This window comes from Canis lupus, chromosome 1, assembly GCF_011100685.1.
Source record: "Canis lupus familiaris isolate Mischka breed German Shepherd chromosome 1, alternate assembly UU_Cfam_GSD_1.0, whole genome shotgun sequence".
Classification (NCBI taxonomy): Eukaryota; Metazoa; Chordata; class Mammalia; order Carnivora; family Canidae; genus Canis; species Canis lupus.
The window spans coordinates 8,343,655-8,369,591 of record NC_049222.1 but is presented as its reverse complement, the minus strand read 5'-3'; the positions used below and the strand labels follow the sequence as shown (position 1 = coordinate 8,369,591).

General features: G+C 37.9%; 1 protein-coding gene across 1 annotated transcript in view; it reads right to left on the bottom strand.

Annotated features, from left to right (window-relative positions):
- Positions 1–24,427: 24,427 nt before the first annotated feature.
- Positions 24,428–25,937, bottom strand: part of RTTN (rotatin) — a 142,896-nt gene continuing 141,386 nt past the window's right edge. Inside the window, 1 exon segment of the mRNA XM_038525811.1 lies at positions 24,428–25,136. Coding sequence (XP_038381739.1) covers positions 25,051–25,136 — 86 coding nt within the window. The 3' untranslated portion in view covers positions 24,428–25,050.

Genomic DNA, 25,937 nt, shown 5'->3' with positions numbered 1-25,937 from the left:
GAGACACAGGCAGAGGGAGAAGCAGGCTCCATGCAGGGAGCCCCCCAGGGAGCCCCGCCCCATGGGACTCGATCCCAGGTCTGCAGGAACATGCCCTGGGCTGAAGACAGCGCTAAACTGCTGAGCCACCAAGGCTGCCCTGGGCTATATTCTAAGTCAAAAGGAAGTCCAAAATTATGCACATTATGTTAAATCTTGGGGTCCTGGGTGTTGAGTTGGTTAAGGGTCCGATTCAGGTTTTGGCTCAGGTCATGACCTCAGGGTTGTGGGATCGAGCCCCTCATCTGGCCCTGTGCTCAGTGCGGAGCCCGCTGGAGGTTCTTTCTCCCTCACCTTCTGACCCTCCCCCACCCTCATGAGCTGGCTCTCTAAGTCAATCAATCAATCAATCAATCAATCAATCAATCAAATCTCTTTAAAAAATCATATACATTTGGCTTACTGTGTCATTTTGCCAAGCTGCCCTCTTGCTTAAATTTTCTCTGCTATTCCAACCACATATTCCCTTCTCCCATTCCTTAAGTTATGCTCATTGATTTCTCAAAGGACCTTCCTTCTTGTATGGTTTCCTTCGTTCTGCGCACCAGCATGCCTTTCTCTTAATTTCCTCTGAGGAGCCATTCTACTACTTCAGTGCCCCCCCCAAAAAAGCTGAGATGTTCTCAAAGTTCAAAGTTGCATCATGGGCATAATTCCCTTTGTAGTGTAACTATGTAATCAGATTGCTTCTTTAACAATACTGATCAGATTTCAGTTTTTTGCATAAACAGATTGCAACGCTGTATTTTCCTATACTTGTTAAAGGCAGAAATTAAAATATCTATTATTTTTTAACTAGAATGCCAAAATCATCTGGCTTACCCATTAATATCTAGGACATACTTTATTCCTGGCAGCTACAAAATCCATTTCCCTAATGCCAAGGCTCAACCTTGATGTCACCTTTGAGTTCTTTTTAACCCCTCATATTCAATCACCGAATACTGAAGAGTTCAAGAAAATATTTTTATTTTTATTTTTATTTTTTTTTAATTTTTATTTATTTATGATAGTCACAGAGAGAGAAAGAGAGAGAGGCAGAGACATAGGCAGAGGGAGAAGCAGGCTCCATGCACCGGAAGCCCGATGTGGGATTCGATCCCGGGTCTCCAGGATCGCGCCCTGGGCCAAAGGCAGGCGCCAAACCACTGCGCCACCCAGGGATCCCAAGAAAATATTTTTAAAAGCAACCTCTCCACTGTCAACTCTCACTAGGTTGGTCCTCAAAGCATCCAATGTGGGACCACAGATTCACCTGCCCCTAACTCATCCTACAAATGCCTGTGAGTCCATGTTCCTAACAATGACTTTCTGCATAATGGTGCTTTACTATCTCACTTCATCCTTCCAACTACAAACACCATGAGTTAAGGGCTATTGGATGGTTTCTATATGTCTGATATGTCTCTAAAACTTTACATGTTTCATTCATTAAACCTTTCTAAAATCCTAGAGAATGAGAATTGTTACTATCCTCACATTACAGTTGAGAAAACTGAGGCACACAGTGATTAAGCAACTTCTCCAATGTTCCCCACACCTTCTAGGTGAACAAAACCATTTGAACCAAGATATTTGACTACAAAACCCACACTCTTCATCTTCATAGCTCACTGCCACACATGGGAGTCAGATTTATTCTCCACTCAATAGACAATGAAATGATCGTTTAGCTGTTAGGAAACCTGCCTAAAGTTTCATGTGTAAGAGCCATCATAGCATACTATCTTTCTTCTATAATACTCCTCAGACTAGAAATTTTCATTGGAAAAATTATTTCCTATGCAATGTTCCCCAAAGTGCATCTTTCCCTTACTACAGACATTATGGAAAATGTAGATATTGTAGATAAACTGGATTGGGAAACGTTATACACTTTATTCCCCTTTTGGAAATATAAATCATTCAATGCATCATATTAAAAGCTCAGACAAGTCCAACAGTAAAAAAGCCTATAAAACCTAGTTTGACCCAGTTTCTCAAACTAGGAGGGACAATGAAATTACATTTTTATGTCTCCTCTATTACCATATGTCATAGAACGTACTTTGGAAAGTGCTATGCACTAGACTCAAATCTAAACACCTTGGCTTTCATTTGTAAGTCACAGTCTACTTCCTTCTTCACCTGTCCAAGGTCACATCTCATTTGAAACCAAATCAATACAGTTCAATATATCAACAAGTTAAAGAAGAAATATCATGGGATTGTATTGACTTACATGGAAAAAGCATCTGACAAAATTCAACATCCACCCACAATAAAAACCTTTAGCAAGTTAGGGGATAAAAGGGAATCACCTCAACATAATAATAAACATCTGTTAAAAATCTGTAGCCAAAGGACTGAATGCTTTCCCCTAAAATTTAGGAAAATAAAAGAAAGTCTGCTTTCCACACTGCTATGCAACATAATATTAGATGTTCTAGCCATTGTAATATATGGCAAGATAAAGAAGAAAAGATATACAGATTAGAAAAGAAGAAATAAAACCTTACTAACTGCAGATGACAGGATTGTCTATATAGCAAACCCAAGAAATCTACAAAATTTTCTAGAATAAGTGAGTTCAACAAGTTTGCAGCAAACAAAATCAACACTTAAAAACTAACAGCACTGGGATCCCTGGGTGGCACAGCGGTTTGGCGCCTGCCTTTGGCCCAGGGCACGATCCTGGAGACCTGGGATTGAATCCCACGTCGGGCTCCCGGTGCATGGAGCCTGCTTCTCCCTCTGCCTGTGTCTCTGCCTCTCTCTTTGTGTGTCTCTCATGAATGAATAAATAAAATCTTTAAAAAAAAAAAAAACAATAAAAGAGGAAAACCAAAATTTAAAACATAATACCATTTAAAATCAGTCTAAATAAAATAAAGGACCTGGGTATCTGGTGCATCCATACCACGGAACATTACTCAGCAACAAAAAGGATCAAATTATTGATACACAAAAATAACTGGATGGATCTCCAGGGAATCATGCTGAGTTTAAAAATAAATAAATAAATAAATAAATAAATAAATAAATAAATAAATAAATAAATTCCAATCCCAAAAGTTACATAATGAATGTATTTATTTACATAATATTCTTGAAATGACAAAATTTAAGAAATTCAGAAACTTTAGAACAGGTTAGAGTTTGCCAGGGGTTAAAAAATAGAAAGCAATGTGGGAGAGAAATGTCTCTGTAGGTTTTAACGGGCAATAGGAAGGATCCTCCTCATGTTCGAACTGCATAGTATCTTGACTGTCATGGTACATATGAAAACCTACATAGATGATAAAAGTGTATAGAACTTAATGCAATATTTTTGTATTATTCTATGCATCCTATGCAGCTTAATACAATATAATAATACATATGTGCACCCTCATACCAGTGAGTACACGTAAAACTAGGAAAAGCTGGGCAGCCCGGCGGCTCAGGCGGTTTAGCACCACCTTCAGCCCAGGGCCTCATCCCGGAGATCCAGGATCAAGTCCCACGTCAGGCTCCCTGCATGGAGCCTGCTTCTCCCTCCTAGGTCTTTGCCTCTCTCTCTCTCTCTCTCTCTCTGTGCCTCTCATGAATAAATAAATAAAATCTTAAAAAAAAAAAAAAAACTAGGAATAGCTGAATAATGTAGTAGGTTATATCAATGTTGATATCCTGGTTGTGATATTGTCCTATACTGTGTAAGATGTTACCTTTAGAAAAAACTGAGTAAAGGAAACATGAAATCTCTGTGTTATTTCTTATGATTGCATGTGAATCTAACTATCTCAATAAAAATATCAATTAAAAAGAAGAGAGAAGGGCGCCTGGGTGGCTCGGTTGGTTAAGCATCCAACTCTTGATTTCAGCTCAGGCCATGATCTCAAGGTCATGGAATTGAGCCCCATGTCAGGTTCCATGGGTCTGAGATACTCTCTCTCCCTCTCTCTTTGCCCCTTTTACTGCAAGCTGGCGCTCTTTCTCACAAATAAATCTTAAAAAGAGAGAGAGAAGGCAACAATGTATCATAACTTTCTCAGTGCTTAGGTGCTGCTTTGCCAGGAATCTCCTGCCTGCCAGGTGTCAGAATGGGGGACTCGCTCACCTTCTGGGCACCGTCAAGAAGGGTGTGCCACTGGGCTTTGGGGTTACAATTCCTGCAGTGCCCATTATTCTGCCATGGAAAAGACACTGTGGTATAAGTAGCAGAGCATTTATGAAACATTGCCATTCCCTCTTCTCCCCAACTTTAAGGAAAGCTGGGGAATTGCCCAGGCTGCATCCAGGAGGTTAGGGTGTGAGGTTTGACTTAAGTCTTGCTCAATCTCATGCCACAGATATACTAATCTTCACAAAGTGACACCTGCTACATACTGGAGGTGTCCTGCTTCTTGAACCAAATTTAAAACACACGTAACTAACAATCATTGCAAAATTCTGCTTTTTCAGGTAGAGGACAACACACTCAAATGTATATGTTTGCTTTTTTCTTCTTGTGAACAATTTTTGGAGACATGCAAATATAAAACTACTCTGATTCATTGTTGGCCCCATTAATCAGAAAGGATCCCAGAAATAATTTCCTGCATGAATTTCTTCCGATACGTGTAGTCTAAGAATTCTTTCCTCTCCTGCTGTGTTAGCATTGCTGCTGATTCTGCTCAGGGAGTCCTCCTACTCCAGTCTGACACCTCTCACACCACCATTCTTTACGCTGGGGGTGTTCTGTTAACAACGTGTACTGTGCACAACCAATGCGACGAGGTATTACTTTGTAATACTTTATCTGTCCAGAATTTAAAGTTGTAGATTTTGAGACTGTGACTTATCAATTCATTCTACAAATACTTGATGAAATATTATGCAGTTACTAAAACAATATTAACAGTGGATTACAACATAAAAGTGTAAATATATACATAGAAAGACCAGGAAGAAATATATGGCATTGTCTTCAGGTGGAAGAAAATGAGTGGTATTTTTTCTCTATAACAAGTATGCTTTCATTTGATAAAAGAGAAATTAAAAAAAATGCGTCTGACATTTTTCCTGCTACTAGAGAATTACTTTCTCAGAGGGATTAAATAAATGAAAATGATACCAAGATGGTACTCTATGGGGTTGGCCCTTAATTGCCTTATAAAGGCAATCTTTATATTTCTATCCATGAATCTCTTTATCTTACAAATTCCATGTAAAAATAAGTATTATTTTTATGATCAGACGAGAAAGTTTTAAATTAAAAAGGAAATGAATAATTATTTATTATATGGGTTCGTAAATGTTGTGGTCAAATCTTGTAGAGCCCACTGTGCAGCACAATCCATGAAAATACAAACTCTGCCCTAAGTAATGATTGACCTGATCAGTTTCTGAAGGAAGGTAGGTGAGCATTAAAAGTATGTGAATGTGCTTGACTCTCAGCAAGATAGTCATTGCTAAAGTCAATTTCAGAGAGATTACAATGTGTGTGATTCAAAGCAGTTCATTTAGACCATGTGACTCTGAACACAGGTCCCACACCAAGCAGACATTCTAACTTGAGTTTGTGTTTTGCAAATGGCATAGAGGACCTTCACAATTTGTTCACAGTGGATCCTTCTGAGTCCCCAAAGTATATACTCCAGAAATATGCATAGCAGAGAATTTCAAGTTGTTCTCAAACCATTCTCTTTTAACCTCTGTGATTTCACATTAAAGTCCCTCTGGTCCTGGGGAACTCCTGCTTATAACCCTGAGAGAAGAGAGACAGAGGGGCTGGAGACGGGCAGCTGTCAGCCACCATGCAGGAACTGTCATACAGCTGCAGGAGAATTCAGGGAGGCTGGGAGAAGGTAGGTAGGCCATAGCCTACCAGCCTCTCCTACAACATCTATGAGGAGACAGGCTTCCCCTATACTCTCAGGGTGGGTGGGATAGAGGGAAGGGTGAGGCAATGCCCCAACAAAGGAATTTGGAAGGAGCTAACTACATAAGCATTTAGTCTTTGACCCACTAACTATACTTCTAGAAACCGGCTCTGAATATATACCTCTGCAAGTACAAATCAACACAGGAACAGGTTTTGAATAATTGTGGCATTATTTGTGACAGCAAAACACTGAATAAGGTCAGGAGAAACTGACTGAATGAATTATGGTACATCCATATAACAGATTATGATGGAGCCTGACACAAGGCTCCATCCCGGGACCTCGAGATCATGACCTGAGCTGAAGTCAGATGCTTACCTGACTGAGCCACCCAGGCACACCCAGGATATATTTTAAATGAAAAAAAGTACAAAAGAGTATGTACAACATGCTGTCCTTTCTGTTAAGAAAGAAGGGGTAATTTAAATATATGTAGGTTTATAAACATAAACCTGTACATACATAAACGTGTACATACATTTCCTTTTTTTTGCAGAGAGAAACACAGAAAAAATAAATCGTAAACCAATGACAGTATTTATATGTAGGGTTGGTAAGCAGCAGATGGGGGTGTATGGATAGGAAGGAGACTTCTCTGAATTTACCTACTTATATCATCTTGACTTTTGAATTATGTGTATTTTTACATATTCAAAAGAAATCATTACATGAAAAGGTAAAATAATAAAACTAAAACTACTAGATATGAAAAAACTGACCTGAGTTACAGTAAATATATAACCTGACTGTAAACTTTGGTACTAGGGCTATTATTATAAACCCCACAATAATTGCAAAAAAAAATCAAACTTAGTTGTAAAGCAGATCCAACTTGCTGTTGGAGGTAGCACCTGAGTGATTCTGAAACTTTGTTCACATTATAGGACAGAGGAAATAAGGAGATCTATTTACCCGATGTGGTAGGGAACCAGAGTTCTCACTATGGGGAAGAGAAACACATGAGAAGGAATCAGGAAAGAACTCTGTGTTCCTAAGCCAATAGGAAAGTTATCAGCGTAAACTCATGAACTTAAAACACATGTGTCCTGGCTCTGTCCCCTGAGAGGGGGACAACAGTGATGTTGTCCTGGAAGCAGTGATGGGCCAACAGCTCTGTGCAAAGCTCCCCACCCCCAGGACTTGCTTTCTAGATCTCATTCACTGTAAAGACACCAGGGCTCCTAATTAGCCCCGGGTTGGGAAACACAAGGCCACACTCTCATCCTCTCTGGGCACAGACAGAGCCAAGTCCCTGCACAAACCACAACAATCACCAAACCCCTCTTCCAGGCAGCCCAAGAGAGCTGCTTCCACACCAAGTAGAGCTTCAGCTTCTCTCCACTTCCCTCCTCCTGTCATCAAGTCCCCAGCACCCAACACAGATATCTCCCCATCTCATAACACGAGTTAAGTTCCTACAGCCAGGCCATGTTAGCATCTCTTGCTGCAGCACCCTGCTGGTCATCATGCTGTGTGGTCTCTGTGGCTGCACGCAGCAGGAAGGCTGAGCCTGTTCACTACAGGCTGCGCTTCTCTCTTGTATGAGGACTGTCAACACCTCCCATCCACCCACAAGGTAAGGCACATATAAGTATATGCCAACGACGGAGCTGGAACACATTGCTAGAACCTTTTTTTCATAATTCTGCGACACACAGCCAGAATGGCACTTCAGGAACTTGCTCTACCCTATGCCTCATCTGGCTTTGCTGGTCCCTGGAAACAATTGTTCTCAAATCTTTTGGCTGGTCTTCTTAAGCTATATCCCTAAATAACATGCCTCTCTGTTACGTCTTGATTTACCTGTTTGAAGCATTATTTCTTACCTTACTGCAGCAATATTATCTCTCTTGTACATGTGAAGAAAAAATTTATTCAAATTCACAGGAAAACAAAATGATAATTCCTTGATTTTTATGAAATGCTAAAGCATTTTCTCATAAACCTGTTTGACCCTCATCTGACACTCTTGGGAAATGTAACTTTACTTTGTTCACAAGATATTTGATTAATAATTCAGTTGATGAAGAGGTTTCCCTTCACACACATCCATATTCACTTTCACCTCCTATCTTCCCGACTTACGAGTTTTAAAAACTGATCACAGTACTGCATCATTATGACTAGCAAATACTGATCATTGCTTTCATGAATGATTTCTTTTGCCAAGTGCCAACCTACCCCTCTCTCAAATGTGGAAAACCCCATTTTCTGGGCTACGGTGTCTTCTCTATGAAGCACCAAGTTCCTGACTCCCCCTGAGCATATCCCAACGTGCTTTTGAGGTCAAGTTCAAAAGCAGGGATGGGAGGAGCCTCTGCTGATGACCAGGGACCATCGTGGTCTGGTTGAAATGCTCATCTCACCCTCTCATCTGTGTTGAGTGGATTAGTTGAGGAGGAGCTGGGGTTAGACGATCCAGCCTCACTGTTTAAAGTAAACCTGGCATTGGACAGAACATTAATTCCTTCCCTCTTCCCTCCTTTTTATTGCTGGATAAAAGAAAAGGGTTTACACCATTTTTATGTGAGCTATGTGGATACAGTTTTATCTTTATTTTGGAGAGCTCAAAATATATTAGCATCATTATATATTTAATTATATAACCAGATACTCAGATACCATTTAATGACCCACAGGATGAGGTCAGGTTAGTTTTCTGAATCTAATGTTCTGAGGTCCTTGAAGAGGAAGTGAGGGTAGACAGTGAAGAAGGGCCCATTCCTGAGGGTGTTCTGGGAGCTAGCCATTACAAAACACACTCAGTAATGCTGCAATTTTGACAAGGTCAGCGGAGAGGAGAGCACACAATTATTTGCCTCCTGAAGATGTGGAAACATTTTAGAATTGGAGACAGATATGAACCTCTAGTAGCATATTTTATTCCTTTTCCAACTCAATCTTTTTCTGTTCATTATTTCTCCATTCTCATAACTCTCCATAAAAATCTATGGACAGGATGACCCCCAAAATTCTCCAAATTACATTTAGCAATTCTCTGCAGTCTGCTCATCATGCTGTGACTGCTTGTCAGTGACTGAGGTTGTAGGATTCCTGCCTTGTCAGCTTGAGCAAACCACAGGTTATGGGGATGGGATGGATGTGGAGGAAACATTAATGCCTCTGGAAGAGGCCGCTACTTAGCTTTAAAAGGATGTGAGAAATCAGGTCTCGAGAGAGGCTGATGGATAGTGGGAAGGAACAGTCGGAATGAGACCCCGGTTTACAAGTAGACCCAGGTCTTCCCATTACAGGCAGTAAGTCTGTAGGAGGTGATTTGACATCTTGGGGAAAGTACACAAAAGAAAAAGAGGTGAAGAAATGTTTATAGCAACACTAAACCAAATGTGACACCAAACCAAAACATAAACCCCAAATTCTAAAGGGTCCTTGAAAGTTCAGAAGGCAGATCTTAAGGTGGGTTCAAATTCTCAGAAATGAGAACCAGCTCATAATTGAGTGGAAGTAAAAGTGAAACCCTTGTCACAAGTATTTTCAACTTAGCTACCATGCTAGAATGGCATCTGGAGGAGAAATATTTCTTCTCTTCTACAAAGTACTAACAAAGTATGCTAAAAAAAGATCTGGAGACTAAATAATAAACATTTAGCAGTCCTAAAATGCTAGAATAATAATATTAAGGCTCCATGATGAGACACACACACATACACACACACACACAAACTCATACTGAATTCAACTATATGAAACGTCTCACCCAATAAATCAGGCAAAAAGAAGGAAATTAGTGACTGTTGTCTGAGTACTTGAGATCTACAGCTCTCTGAATATGGAATAGAAACAGATTAGCAGTCATTTTCTTTTCAATTTAATAACCACATTAACTTGATCTGTGCTTTTATCAGCTCTTAAGCAGAGGGGAGACAGATCTTTTAACTTTCATTGGGCCATAGAACGATAATGCACAATTCAGACTTCTCAGAGAGTGAGGTAGTGATTGAATGTCTGGCGTCCAACTGTAAAACTAGTTTGAAGATCCCTATATAATCAGAAATATCCTACTTGTGAGAGCCACTGGACATTTAGTCTAGAGTGGGTGCCATGGCCCAGGGCAAGGTGATGGGGTCCACGTAAGGGCATTTGCAGGTGAGGGCAGCCCTGCATACAGCTCTGCAGCCTGAGTCATGTGGAGGAGCTTCTGCACAACAGCATGGTCCAGCCCAGCTCAAGATATTAGAGCCCAAGCAATGATGGACCATGAAAAGTGGTAAGTGATCAATCTGAAGGTATATGTTGCTTGGTATCAATCCTTTTGTCTCTAGTCTCTTCTCTAAACTCTGATATATATAGCTATATATACCCATGATATGTGTGTGTGTGTGTGTATTTTGTGTGAGGGAGGGGTCCACTTTCTCCTACTGTAGAGGATACTGGGGTTTCAAATCCACATAATTCCAAGTCCATCTAGACCAAACCTCTTTCTTATCTATTCTTCTCCTTTGAAATTCAGGCACTTTTATACCTCCTGTGGTTTTGTCTAAATATAAGTTCAAATAGTACTACTTTTCTAAATTCAGAAATAACCCAAATGCAATAGTGAGCTGAGCTAGTCTTAAAATGCCCACTGAAGTCAATATTAACTCTACAGTAAGTGACATTTTCAGCATTAGAGACGTAGGGGCAGGTGAACCACCTCATCCATTGGATCCTAAGAGCACATAGCTATTATATTTGCCATGCCAACTAGCAATTAATGTGTGTTCATGTTCGTCTCTGCTCTGAGGGGTTGAGCTGTAGGCTGCTTAATCAGGAGCTCAGTGTCTCACAGCTTGGTGGCCAGGCCCAGAACACAGTAAGTGTTCAACAAATGTGTGTTATGTGTGTTGTGCTGATACATGGCTAAGCCTGGGAAAAAGCACCGCAGCCTGGCACGTGGCAATTTTTTTTTTCTGAGATTTGAAACAATGATGCTCAGATTCCAGTTATGCTTAAATAACAATGAAATCTAAGCAGTTCCTTCTAAGTTATGACAGTAGATTAAAGGCTTAAAAATTTATTTTTTTTTCTACTAAGAAAATTTTGGCAGTGGGAGCCTTTTTTTTTTTCAGAAACATACAATTTCCATCTTTCTTATTCTATCAAATTATTTCTCAATTTGTTTCCAATTCGTGCATTAAATAATGCTTTTCTCCTATGCTATTCATATGAGACTAGAGCTTAAATTGAACAGTATATCAGAGACTTGCAAACCATATGAATATATGGTTCATTCTGTGTGTTTGTTAACATGTGAACTTGAGACCCATCACACAACATTATTCACCTTGAAAGGTAAACTAAAAGAATTGTTTGTACAGAATCAATGAAATAAAAAGCTCCAAGTGACTACGTTTGTAGTTTACAAATCAAAAGGAGAAGAAAACTTCCACTCTTGGTGCATATATCAAATCTCACCCAAAAACCCTGGTCAGCTCCTGTGGACAAGGGTACATGATGAGCAAAGTTTGGGTCATGCCTGCTTTAGCCACTAGAACCAATATGATTTCAATAAATGGTGACAGAAAAACTGGATATCCACATGTAAAAGAATTAAGTTGCACTCCTTCTTTATACTGCTCACAAAAATTAACTCAAAATGAATTAAGGACTTCAATGTAAGACCTGAAACCATAAAGCTCCTAGAAGAAAACATAGGGAAAAAACTCCTTGACTTTGGTCCTGGCAATTTTTTGGAAATGATGCCACAAGCACAAGTAACAAAAGCAAATTTCAATAAGTGACCATGACTACATCACAGTAAAAAGCTTCTGCGCAGCAAAATAAATAATGAACAAGATGAAAACACACCTTACCTAGTAGGAGAAAATATTTGCAAACATATACCTGTCTATTTCCAGGACATCCAAGGAACTCACACAACTCAATAGCAAAAAAAAATTCGAATTAAAAACTAAGCAGAGGGGGATCCTTGGGTGGCTCAGTGGTTTGGCGCCTGCCTTTGGCCCAGGGTGTGACCCTGGAGTTCTGGGATCAAGCCCCGCATCGGGCTCCCTGCATGAAGCCTGCTTCTCCCTCTGTCTGTGTCTCTGCCTCTCTCTGTGTCTCTCTTGAATAAATAAATAAAATCTTAAAAAAAAAAAAAAAAAAAACTAAGCAAAGGACATGAGTAGATATTTTCCTAAAGAAGACAGACAGGCAACGCATGAAAATGTGCTCAACATCAGTCATTACCAGGAAAATGCAAATGAAAACCACAATGAGATCACCTCATACCTCACAGAATGGCTATTACCAAAAAGACAAGTGATAGCAAGTGCTGGTGAGGTTGGAGAGAAAAGAGGGCCCTGGTATATTACTGGTGATAAACTGGTACAGCCACAGTGGAAAATACTACGGAGGTTCTCAAAAAAATTAAGAATAGAACTACCATATGATCCCACAATTCCACTTCCAGATATATATCCAAAAATAAAACCACTATCTTGAAGAGATATCTGCACTGCAGCATTATTATACATAGCCCAGATATGGAAACCAACTAAATGTTCATTGATGGATGAATGGATAAAGACAATGTGTGCATATGTTATGTTTATCGTAACATATATAAATATATTAATCCCCCACACAATGGAGTATTATTCAGTCTTAAAAAGAAAAGAAATCCTGCAGCATGAAACAACATGGATGAGCTTGAGGGCATTATTGAGAGTAAAATAAGCCAGTCATAGAACAAACACTTAAACACGTAGAGTCAGAAAGTGGAATGGTGGCTGCCAGGGGCTCAGGAAAAAGGGAAATGGGGAATCGCTGTTTAATGGGTATGAAGTTTGAAGATGAAATAGCTCCAAGGATCTGCTGTACAAAATTGTACTTATATTCCACAAAACGGTATTTTATACTTGAAAATTTGTTAGGAGGATTGATCTCATGTGCTTTTTTACAATTAAAAAAAAATCTACTATTTAGATCCATCCAGATTGCTGGATATTATTGTTTATTCACTTCCACTGCTGCAGAATATTCCATTGTGTAAATGGAATTTTAAAAACTGCTTGTTCATTGACTGTCCCATTGATTGGCACTGGAAGGCTCCCAGGTTTTTATTCATGCAAACACTGCTATTAACAATTTTCATGTATCCCTTGATGTTCATATTCAAGAGTATTTCTTGGGGACATACTTAGGCGTAAAGCTGCTAGGTTTTTGTTAATATTCGACTCTAGGGAGCAATGCCAAATTGTTTTTGCAAAATGATTGTGACTATTTACACTCCCCCAACAATGTATAGGATACTCGGGTGGATATCTTCTCCAACATTTGTTTTTGTCAGACTTTTTAATCTTTGCCAACTCTGACTCCAGTCTTGATTTCTATTTCCCTAAATGAAAATGATGTTGAAAACATTTTTATATGTGTATTGGCCATATGAGTTTCCTTTTCTTTGAAATGGCTGCTCATGAATCTTGCCTATTTTTCCAAAGGGTTGTTTTACTTATTGATTTGTAAAAGCTCTCTCTATATATACTACTAATATTAATCCATTATCAATATCATATGATGCAAATATTTCCTCCTAATTTATAACTTATCTTTTCAATTTCTTTATGGTGCTTAGTTTACAAATGTCTTATTTTTTATATACTAAAATTTATTAATCTTATTATATTCAATGCTTTTTTTAAAATCTTGTTGAAGAAATCTTTCCTAGTCCAAGGTTTAAGACACAGCAATATCTTCTACTAAGAGTGTTAACATTTTGTCTTTGGTATATCAGTCTCTAATAATTTGGAACTTATTTCTACATATGTTGTGAAGAAGGAATCCAACTTTATTTTTTCCCATATGGATAACTTTCTTTTAACACTATTAATCAAACTGTCCCACCCTTCTCTATTATGACTTGTGCCACCTTAGTCATATATCAAACTTCCATAGATATGCTTTGCTTTATCTCTAAGCCTCTATCAGACAGTTTTAATTACCATAATTTCATTTTAAAGTTCTGATAGAGTTCATTAAGAAAAATCCTCTCTTCCTGGTATTCCTCTTCAAAAATGTCCTGGCTAATACAGATATTTATTCTTTCATAGAGACTTCAGAGTAACTTCATCAAATTCTACCAGAATTACCTTGTTGAAATTTGACTGGAATTGTTTATTAAATTTGTCCATCAATTTGAAAAGAATTGATGCTAATCTTGGAAGTTACAATGTATTACTTCTACCAAAGAATCAGAGACCAACATCCCTCGGGGAAAAATATCAAAGTCACTTTTTAAGAAAAAAAAAAAAAAATAGGAAATACTGCTGTGGCTGTCTTTGGAAAATATAATTTGCCACATGTGTCTCCTTGTCTCCTTTTAAAGACATTCTTATGGAATGCCTCGGTGGCTCAGTGATTAAGCATCTGCCTTCGGCTCAGGTTGTGATCCGGGAGTCCCGGGATGGAGTCCCACATCAGGCTCCCTGCATGGAGTCTGCTTCTCCCTCTGCCTGTGTCTCTGTGCCTCTGTGTCTCTCATGAATAAATAAATAAAATCTTTAAAAAAATATATGACTTAAACATTTTTAATTTTCCCTGTGGAGATTGTTTTTAGGTAAATTTACTGCTCAGTATACTATATTCTTCATTACTATTGTCAACTAGATCTTCTCTTTTTTTTTTTTTTTAGATCTTCTCTTTACATGTTTTTACTTGCTTGTAAAGAAATGCAACTGATTTTGAATCCAGCCACCTTACTAAATGCTGCAAATAATGATACTTTTATTTCTCCTTTCTAATCTCTATGATTTAGGATATTTTTCGTATCTTATTGCACTACACATGATCTTTAATAAAACTGATATAGAAGTGGTAATAGCAGGCTTCCTTGTGGCATTCCTTAATTGTAAGGGAATATATACTTCTACTGTTTTTCCATTTAGAATGATAGCGCTGCTTTCTTTTTTTTTTTTTAACATGTTCCTTACTGGTTAAGGAATTACCTTCTACTTCTAATTCACCAAGAGATTTTATCACTAATTATAATAGAATACTTTAAGTACTTTTTCTATACCTACTAATATAGATTTTTTTTAATACACTGATTTGTTTATAACATCATTTAGAACTTTTGTCTACATTCAGGAGAGAAATGGATCTATACTTTTCCATTCTCATACTGTCTTGGTTTGTTTTTGGTACCATGGTTATACTTGTCTCATAGAGTGAACTGGTTGGCATTTTTCCCTCTTTTGACATAATTACAAGAGTTTGAATAAAATTGGGGTTGCCCTGGGAATGTTTGTGAGAACTTGCCTTATAAAACCAACTGCCTTGTGTTTTCTTTGTGGGAAGATTATAATCAGTACTTCAGTTTCTTTAATTGCTACAAGACTATTGAAGTTTATTACTTTTGAGATCAATTATAATAAATTATATTAGTCCAAGAATTGCCCATTTCATTTATGCTTTCAAATTTGCTAGTCTAGAATTGTTCTTAATAGTCTAGTAGTATATCTTTAATTTCTACTTCATTTCTATTTATGTCCCCCTTTACATTCACTATAGCATTTGTGTCCTTTTGCTTTTTCAGTTGGTCAGTTTTGGCAGAGATTTGTTTTTTTGTTTGTTTGTTTTGTTTTGTTTTTTGTTTTTTTGATGTTCTGTTATTATAATACGTTTGATTCTATTTCATTGACTTCTCTTGTTTTTTATTTTCTCTTCAACTTGATTTAGGTTTATTCTGTCATTATATTTTTAACTTTATAAAAAATAGACATTTGACTCATTATTTGAAGCCTTCTTCTTTGGGACAGATTTAAAGTGAAAAATTTCTCTCAAGGATAAAAAAAAGCGAGAGAACTTTCACTTTTGCTGCATCCCACAGGTCTTTTGGTATAGAGTTTTCATTATCATTCAGTAAATTTCCATTGTGGTTCCCACTTTAACTTGTGGGTTTTTTAGAAGTCTCTTTTAACTTCCAAATGTGCAAAGATACTTACATTTCTGTTATTAAATTTTAACTTAATTACATAGTGGTAAGAGTTCTTGGTCTATATATATGGACTGATCCTTGAAATTTAAGGCTTTCCTTGTTGCCTAATACTTGGATCAACTGTAAATGCTTCACGTGAATTGAGGGGGGAAATGTGTTTTCTTTAATTCTTGATTGGAGAATTCTGTATATATTCATTAGATTAAGGTACTTGTTATTCAGATTTTCTATATCTTTTTTTGAATTGTTGACTGTTTAACCTATCAAAAATCAAGAGCATGTCTTGAAAACTACTTCTGTGATGTCAGTTTTATCAATTTATCCTTGTATTTCCGTCACTTTGGGCTTCATACATTTTGAAGGTATTTTACAAGACGTATGTATGTTTAAAATTGCCACATCTTGAGGAGTTTAATTTTGTCATTATGGTGACCTTTCTCAGCCCTAAATTTTTTTTCTTAAAGTCAATTTTATTCTACTTTAATCCATTTTATTTTGATTATATTCATTTTTTCATCCTCTCATTTAAACCTTTTAAACTACATATATTAAATTTTTGAAATTCAATCTTTCAAGTTTATCCTTCACTTCTGAGTTTAGTTCATTTACTTTTATTGATCATTTCTGTCATTTTAATTTCTTCTTTCAGTTTGTCTGCCTTTTCCTTTTTCATCCTTTCTTACCCCCAAAAAAAGTATCCATATTCATCCATATTCCCCACTCTAATAACAATATATCATTTTATATCCTTTGTTCTTCCTCATATTGATATTATCTAAACTTAACATGTCTTATTTACGTATAATATATAGTAACATGTATAATTTTTAAGATTTTTTACATATGCATACACCTGTCACCATAACCTAGATCAAGATATACTAGCCAGTCAACACATTCATTCTAAAAGATTAACATTATGAATTTGTCAATGAGAAATGAGTTTTGCCTGGTATTGAACTTCACATAAGTAGAATCATCCAGTATGTTTTCTCTTTGCATCAGGCTTCTTTTCCCAATTTAGTATTTTTGACATTAATTCATGATATGCTTATTGGCATTTTGTTATTTTTTTATTGCTTAGCAATATTTCATTTCCTAAATAAACCACAATTTTTAAAAATTTATTCATTCATTTTAGAGAGACCGCAAAGAGGGGAGGGGTACTGGGAAAGGGAGAGAGAGGGTCTCAAGCCAATTCTGTGCTGAGCGTGGGGTCCAATGTGGGGCCTGGTCTCATTACCCTGAGATCATGGCCTGAGCTAAAACCAAGAGTCAGACCCTTGCCACTCAGGTGCCCCTAAACCACAATTTTTAAAACCTATTCTCTTATGTTGGCCATTCAGGTTTGTTTCCAGCTTGGGGTACTATGTCACCATTTCTTTTGGGTACTTTTTTTTTTTTTTCTTTTCCTTTTATATTATTAAATTTTGTAGTAAGGAGTGGTAGAGAGTCCAGGACAACAAATGATTGTAGTCACATACTCCTCACTGCAAAAACAAGCCCTCATGAGTGAGACACAGCATTAGGAAGAGACACTTTTAAGACTGTAGTGCCTTGGCATAGGGGTCTGAAGTGGCAGCAAGCAGAAGGACCTGACTGGGGGATCAGTGCACTCCACCTATTTTCTCAGCCCCTCATGAATACAGGGATTCTGTGTGGCTGCCTGGAGTCTGCAAGTGAGCACACCAGGGTCAGAAATCTGAACAGGCAAGGAAAGGAACTGTTTTTCCCAAGGCAACAGATGGGAGAAAGGAGAGCAAATCCCCAAGATCTGCACAAGCCTTGCTGAGCTGCCTCCTGCTACTGACTGGAAGTACACCCAGGATGACACACAACGGTTCCAGCAACCCATGAAACCAGGGCTCTCTCACCACTCTCTCTTTCCTCCTAGGAGTGAATCTGGGAGGAGGATCAGCAGCCCTGACAGTTTAGCATGTTGGTTAGTCTCAGCCCCCACATTCTTAACAATTTCAAATCTTTAAATCATACAGAGCAAATGCTATACATATGGGATCTACCAGTTTTGATTCAGACTCTGTACACTTAAAGCATCCCCATTTGGGTCAAAACTCAAAATCACCACACAGGAGCTCTGGTGCCCTCACCCTGCAGATGGAGCTGTCCATTATCAACTGCAGATTAAGAAATATGCATAAGAGATTGAAAGTGATGCAATTATAGGCTTCACTCCCTACTGCAATTGTGCCAGAAGAATAACCATTTTCCCCAATTTTCATTAAGTCAAACTATTAAAAGTTTCCTTTCAGGCTTTTCCATTGCCCCCTGTGCTCTTTCTGTGCAAAGCAGTGTCATGTTTATCTCAGTTGAAGTCGGAGTCTTCAGTGCCTGCTGCTGCCAAATGTGGGCTATAAGAAACAAGAAGTGGAAGGAAGCTGACAGGTTACCTGTTGATTTGTGCTTCTCACACAGCATGGGTGATACAAACTGGCTTCTTCTGGTTCTTCCACACTGCTGGAGCTGCAGCTTATATAATCCTCAGAATTCACGGTTCTATCTTCAAAAAGCTGAAATCTATAATCTAGCGCCCAAAAAAGAATATCCCAAGTAAGATTCCTAGGAACCAACGGATCTTGAAAGTTTGGTGTCTTTGTTTCATGTTGGTGCTGGTTATATTTTTAAGTATATATAAAATATTGGAGTTTTTTTTCTCTACTGGACTAAAAAATATCCTAAGGTTACAATATTCATAAACAGTGTTTTTTCTTTCACTCTTTATATTTAGAACTTAATCTATTCTCATAAAAGAAACATGCATATTTTGACAGTCAACAGAATTTTTACCTTAATTTACACTGTGAAATTCTACAGCTTTTACTAATATTTTCCACATTCATTCATTCATTCATTCAAATAAATATAAATTGTGCATCTCCTTTGTGCAAGATATTGTGAGAGGCAGAAAATTAAAATTAAAGCTCAATCTAGAAACCATATCTAAGCAGATGGTGGGGACTGTATGCAAATCAGAATACAAGGAGAAAAAAAATAAGTGATATAAAAGCTTTAAAAAAAAAAAAAAAAAAACCAAAAACCTAAACTAAAACAGGTGTGGAAAATCAAAAACTAAAGAATTTCCTCCCAGGTAGGGAATCTGATGCAGCTTAGAGGGAGAGGTAACATTTGATCTTGACCTTTTAATAAAGCAGAAATGGAAATGTGAGGGTGGGTGGAGGCTCCTGATGGAGGTCGAGAAAGTACCCATAACCTTTAACCTCCGGCACTCTTTTTCTGAACATAGGGCCAGGCAAGAATTAACCAGTAAAGAAACAAGAGGAAGTGCTAAGTTCCAAGAAATCTTATAAGCTTATAGTGTAACGGAAACTCTTAATTGGCCCCCACAGATTTGCTAAGACTTAACAATTCCCTCCATTCTCCCGATAAGTGCAGCAGCGACAGTGGAGCCCATGTGCTCAGGGGCCAGTGGACCCCTCCAGCACAGGCCTCTGGCTTCCATTAAGCAACTCTCATGGTGACCTAGATCCAGCTGTACTTGTTCCTAAGCAATATGAACCACTCAGACTTATTAATGAAATTACAGAACTTGGTTAAATAGTAATGACAGAGTGAGGTGAAAAATTTTTATTTCTTTAAGAACAAAATAAAATGTTTTGCAAAAAATTGCTAACAAGTGGTACCTTACAAAGGGCTACTGAATCTGGTGTGGTGACGTAACTGCAGGGAAAAAAAAGAAAAGTCGATAGTAATAATTAGATAAAGTAGTAAAAATCCATTAGAATTCCTGGGTAAGAAAGTAAAAACAAACAAACAAACAGGAAGAGGCTGGGGTTTAGACTGTTTATAAGTGTGTTAGTTCTTGCTGCATTTCTAGAAACTAAAATTGGATAGCTAAGGCTATCCATGTCAGGGGAATAAACTCTACACAGGACATCTGGCTTCACACTGGAAAGTTATCTTACTTTGTTCTCTGACATTAGTATTTCTGGTTCTAAATGCAACTAGAATTAATCACAAAGTCTAAATGCAGATTTAATAAATTCAACCAGCATCTAATCTAATTTTTTATTTGGGATGCTAATATTTTTACCTCTCATTCTATCACATTTTTCTCTTAAATTAACCAGAACATTGGCCTGTGGAGTGGTGGTCGCCTAACCAAGCCCCTCATTCCGTCCTGACCAGCAGAGGCCTGAGTCACTAGATATGGCAGTGAGCCTGGCTCAAGGACTACGCTCCTTCACCACTCTTGCAGCTGGGAGTGACCACGAATGTGATTGTGCTCTGTCCAAGATGATGTGAGGGCAAGTTGTTGGAGTGCTCAGCTGGAGACATCTTTTTCTGTCCTTTTCCTGACATTCATGAGGTAACTTGCTGAAGGAAGCATACTACCAAGTCAGGAGAGCAGAAGGATATGTGCTTGAGTCGCTGAGGACACTGTCAGCCAAGGAATGGCCCCCGGGGGGGCTGCCTACATGTGGGGAAAAAACCAACATAACAGGAAAAAGAGAAAGAAAATCCTCTTTTGCTAAAGCCATTATTTTTTTTTTTTAATTTATTTATTTAGAGAGAGACTGCATGTGGGGGAGGAGGGGCAGAGAGAGGGGGAGAGAAGCAAGCAGACTCAGTACTGGGCACATAGCCAATGCAGGGGCCCCATCTCATGACCCTGAGATCACGACCTGAGCTGAAACCAAGATTCAGCCACTTAACTGGTTGCACCCCCCAGGCATCCCTGAAGTCATTATTATTTTAGATTTTTTACTTTGTGCAATCCCGGCCTTCCTTAACAGATATAAACTGTAAACCAGGTACCATATCCATAAACTGATTCTTTGCAATCCAATCTTTATGAGTTTCATCAGAAATGATTAAAAGTAGTTCTCCATTTTATAATCTGACTTTTTATCATCTCTCTCCGTGGCAAGCTAGGGAAGAATGTTCTAATAGAATATCTGAGGAAATCATGTTTTCAGAACTTGTCCAGAACTGCAAGCAATCTGCTTGCTACCAGAATGCTGAGTATTGCTGCCCAGATGAACCAAATGGGACACAGACACTCCAAAGGCAGTCATTGGAAGAGGTGAAACCACAGGGGGAAAGACATTATTGAAAAAGGAGAATCGCTTGCATGAAAGAATTCATTCCTTGAAGATTACATTAAAACATGTATTTTTCTCTTGGTTTTCATGCCAAATTAATTAAAGATAAATTTATTGAATGTTACCTTGTGGATCTTTTGTGAGACATTATTTTAAAAGACCTTTTTTTTTTTTTTTTTCTGAAGCAGATTTCTCAAATGCAGAAGAAGCAAATGAAATGCAAAGATGAACATTGTTGGGAAGATTTAAAACAGGATCACGCTGAGCTCGTCATGTCTTGCTGCCAAATCTCAGAATCCTGGGGTTTTGGCATAGTCTTCATCCTGAGCCTTGAGGTCCAGCATACTCTGAGTCAGTCCCAGCTGACTATTTGAATTTTATAAGTAATTTCCCAAGAGAAACATTTTTTAACTTAGGAAGAATAAACTCTAAGTTGCCCATTCACAGAAACAATAGCATTTAATTATCTAATCCCTTTGACTGACTGAATCACAAGTCAACAACAGGCAGACAGACGAAAAGGGCTATCCCCAAACACATGGACTCTTTAAGCTAAGGTTTTCTTTTGGATGCTAAGTTTATATTTCCTGTATTTTTCAAGTCAGGTTGGGGAAGAGCAATATTTCAGCAACTCACAGTCAATCCAGAAAATCTGACAAGCAGAATAAAATGTACCACATTCACCCAGCTGCATTTCACACACCCACACAGTGCTTTGCAAGATTTAAGCTCTCCACGATGACTTGGTGAGTGTCCGTGAGCTCAGGACCTCAGGACGGTGAATACAATCCTTTTGGAATGTTGAAACCTTAGCTGTGACAACATAACTCACTTCCCAGCCTATCCTCCTCACCACATAGAAGCGCTGCAAGGACACAAAGGATTTAATGTTTTAATGAGGGAGAGATACATTTTTGAGAACTATGTAAGAATAATTCATCACTGATGACATCCAAGGGATAATCAACTATGTACTAGGTACTTGCTGGGCACTCCAATCTCTCCCCAACTTTACATGGCAGGTATCCTTATCCCAGTTACAGCTCAAGAAATGGCCTCAAGGCTGCCCCTGGGTTGCCACTGCTGTGCAGGTGCCTATGGCTCCAGAGCCCAACACCCTTTAACCACTCCGTTATGCTCTCTCATTCCCCAAGAGAACCATAGGCATACCTGGCTATGGCAAGAGCAGGGATGCTAATCATTCATATTCCTATCCATCAATCTGCCAAATTTGTGGAACACCTTGAGTCAAGAAGTGGATCTCAGGAAATGGGGGTAGGCAAGATGCAGCCACAAAGACTAATGATGTAAGGTAACTACAGATGCTGAGTATGTTTAATACTACAAAGGAAAATTGATGACCTTCATTTAAAAAGGCAAATTGTCATTTTCACTCCATTCTTTACAGAGCACCAAAGAAAAATACACCCAGCTATTCATATTAGAAAGTGATTTTAGGAAGAGGAGAAAAAGGTTCCAGGTAGGTCTAAGTATTCTACTTTTTCCTCTGTTTTTGAAACCAAAGGCTGCCTCCTCCTGTAAACTGCTCAAGGTCTTAAATTCTGAAGCCTCTCTATCAATGTCTGCACATTCTGTTTAAAATGGTAAGGCTTTGTGCACATTCATAGCACACAGGCAATACTAACCAAACAACCAAAAAGGCCAGGGGATGGGAAATTTGGAGACCACTAGGCATGAACTAGTCCCCTACAACTATGTTCTGAATCTCTGCCTAAACTAGGAATGTGTAGCTACCATTGACTAGTCACTTGACTAACATTCAAGACACCCAGATTTAAGTCAGATTTCATAAGTAGTTGAGTGATGTTAAATCATTTTCATGTTCTAGGCAGTTTTCTGTAAAATCAAGAGATTGATTAATCATTGGTTCTCAAATTGTGGTGAGTGCAGAGATCACTTGGGGAACTCACTAATAATTCTCCTGGACATAGGCCTAAGACTCCCTTTCAGTGGGTCCAGGAATCTGTATATCAACAAACATCCTAGGGGATTTTGATGCTGGTCCTACGTTAGTGTCAAAGCTGAAATAGTGGGCTGGTGACCTCAGAAATCTCCTACTTACCAGTTTCCTCATTGGTTGGCTGGACATAATCTGAAGAGACACAGATAGGAAGGGCTGCCGTCAAAGGACTAGGTCCTTGGACGCCAACAGATGACAGTGCAGCTGCTCCTGAGGCCATGACCTCTGTTCTTCTTCCAGGAGTGGTAGTCCTTCTGGGCTTCAGCAGGTAACATCCCTGGAGTAGCTCAAGATACTGCATTATAATTCCCCCCATAGTATTACCTGGAACTTCTAGGGAAAGGAATCAATTACAACTCTTTCTGGTTTCAAAGATATGAGGCAAAGATAACCCTGATACGTCAATTAATGAATCAATGAACCATAAAAGAAATTATCATTTCCCTGGAGAGATTTGATTTTTATAGGAAAAATGGTAGTTATATATAAGATCTAAATACAAAGACAGGAATTCCAATGAAGGAAAAAAAGGAGGCAGCATAGCACAGACAGGTAAGCAGCCACAGACCACACTCAGCCTCCATTTATTCACCTCTAACACAGGGATAACAGTATTTTAGAGAAAGACAGACTAAATAATAAACATTCTGAGAATAGTGCCTGTGATATATAGAGAGCTCTTTTAAGTGGAAGTTACAAAGAAATCCATGTCATTACTCATCAGTGAGAGTTTATATGATAATACCAAGAAAATGGTACAGAATATAAGAAACGAAGAAAAAAGGTAGAAATAATTCCTGATTCCTGCTCTCAGAATTGGTAAATTTTTCAGAGTATTGGCATGTCCATTTCTTTGAATTAACTTAGGTGGCCCAGAAACTCCTGAGCTTCCTAGATCCATCGTTAAGACCTCTAATCAATAATTTTCAGACACCACAGATTTATGTGCTTCTATTTCAATATTTAACATTTGTTCTGTCCTCATGCCTCTAGCGTAAATAAAATTACCTGGCTTGTTTTAGTGATGATAGCAATTTGCTAAAGCACTTTAAAAATGTCATTTTTTAATTAACCTATTAATTTGACTAGAAAAATTTTCCCTAAATAATGAGCATGTACAGGTGTGTGTGTAAATAAGCGTGTACAGGTGTATGTGTGTAAATAATGAGTGTGTACAGTGATGCATTTTTCTTCTCTTACACAGAATTTTCTTACTTTCAAAAGTGTTGGGAAAACTGCTGAAGGTGATCAGTACTTGAATGATATTGGTATAAGTTCTCAGTTTAAAACTAATGTTTGCTAAGAGTTACATCATGAGTACTTGACACAACTTCTTTCTGCTAGATTGTTTATAAGTCTTATTCTTGGTGATGTTTTAGGCTGAGCTAGAATTTGAACCCAGGCCTACCTGATCATAAACTCTAATTCTTCTTTATTACATTTCAGAAGTTAAAAGGTGAAAATACTAAAAATATAGGTGAAAAAGAAAAGGCAAAAGTAATAAAGTGTAACAGGTTTATAAATCATATAGAAATGACTTAATATCACTAAAAATTGCATAAAGAAGCTACTGACAAAATTAGGGACATTTACAAACAAATATGTCTTTACCAATATGTATGTTTTGGGCAATATGAAGGTTTGAGAAATAGGATTTGTACTGAGACAAGAGCCAAATTCCATCTAAAAAAATTAAGGAAAAGAAGGAAATGAGAACATCCTGTCTTCTTCCAATTACTACAATTTACATTCATGAGACTGATAAAAGTCTGTAAGCAGGAATTATTAGTCGATTTTCAGTATCTAAAAATATTTTATTAAATAACTGTTAAATATTATTTTTACAAAGCAAATTGCATAGAAAAATGTAAAAATGTTTGTGTTCCCAAAACTTTCTACGCCTTTTGTCCATCATCTTCTTGTCAGCTGCTCTCTCTTTAAAGAGTTGGTACAAAGGGATAGAGAAGAGATGTCACCAGTTTTATGTCTCATCAGGCAGGAAGGTCACAACACCTTGCAGAAATTTAGCATGTCTCCAGGTAACGGTTGCTACACAGAGTTTGCTTCAAGCTTGGCTCACCTGTCTGGCAGCCATCAGTTTCAGGGAGGAGAATCTCACATTGCTCAGGAAGAGTTAAGAAGCTGAACGAGATTTTCAAGACATTTCAAGTAATAGGCATTTAGAGGGGTTTCTTCTGAGTTTGAGAAAGCTGAGAGAGAAAAATAAGAGTATGGAAGAATAAGTTTACTAAATTTCATGTTGCACTTAAGAACAGAATTCATACTTACTTTTTATTTGTAATTTAATCAAAAAGTATAAACAAAAAACAATACATCTCCATAATGGCAGCTGTTACCTACAACCCCAAAAGAATGCCTTGCTCTTTTCATGTATTAAACCATCTCTCCTAATGCATAAATTCTAACATAACTCAATTATTCACAACCTCTAGAAACTCATGGTCACAGTGAGAAACAAACCAAAAAATCCACAAACCACTTATAAAGAATCAGACCAGGAAAGCACAAACTAATAACCAACAGACTTAGTACAGTTCAAGAAAGACACAATACAGTGCCTTAGCATAAAAAATGTTCAAAGAATAATGCTCATTGAAAACCGGTTTCACTTAAAATGAAAAACGAACTGTCAAAGAAAACCCTGCCTTGTATCACGATCACATCACAGGGCTGAGAGGATAGAGGGGCAATGGGATCTATTCTCGGAGGACTATAATTCAACTCCCTGATGTTAGATCAAAGTTTTCTGTTCAAGGTCAATTCTAATTGGGCCCAGTTCTTATCACCTCAGAACACATTATAGCACGGTGGTATAGCCACTGGCAAAGGAAGTTTAGTGAAAGAAAAGGAAAATGAATTGGAGAAAGATCAAAGACATGTTTTAAGAAATTGTATCTCAAGCCTTCATCTATCAAAACAATTTATTATTTAAATAGATGACATAATGAAAAGCATGGACCGGTATCAGTACATTTTATAATGCTTCGATA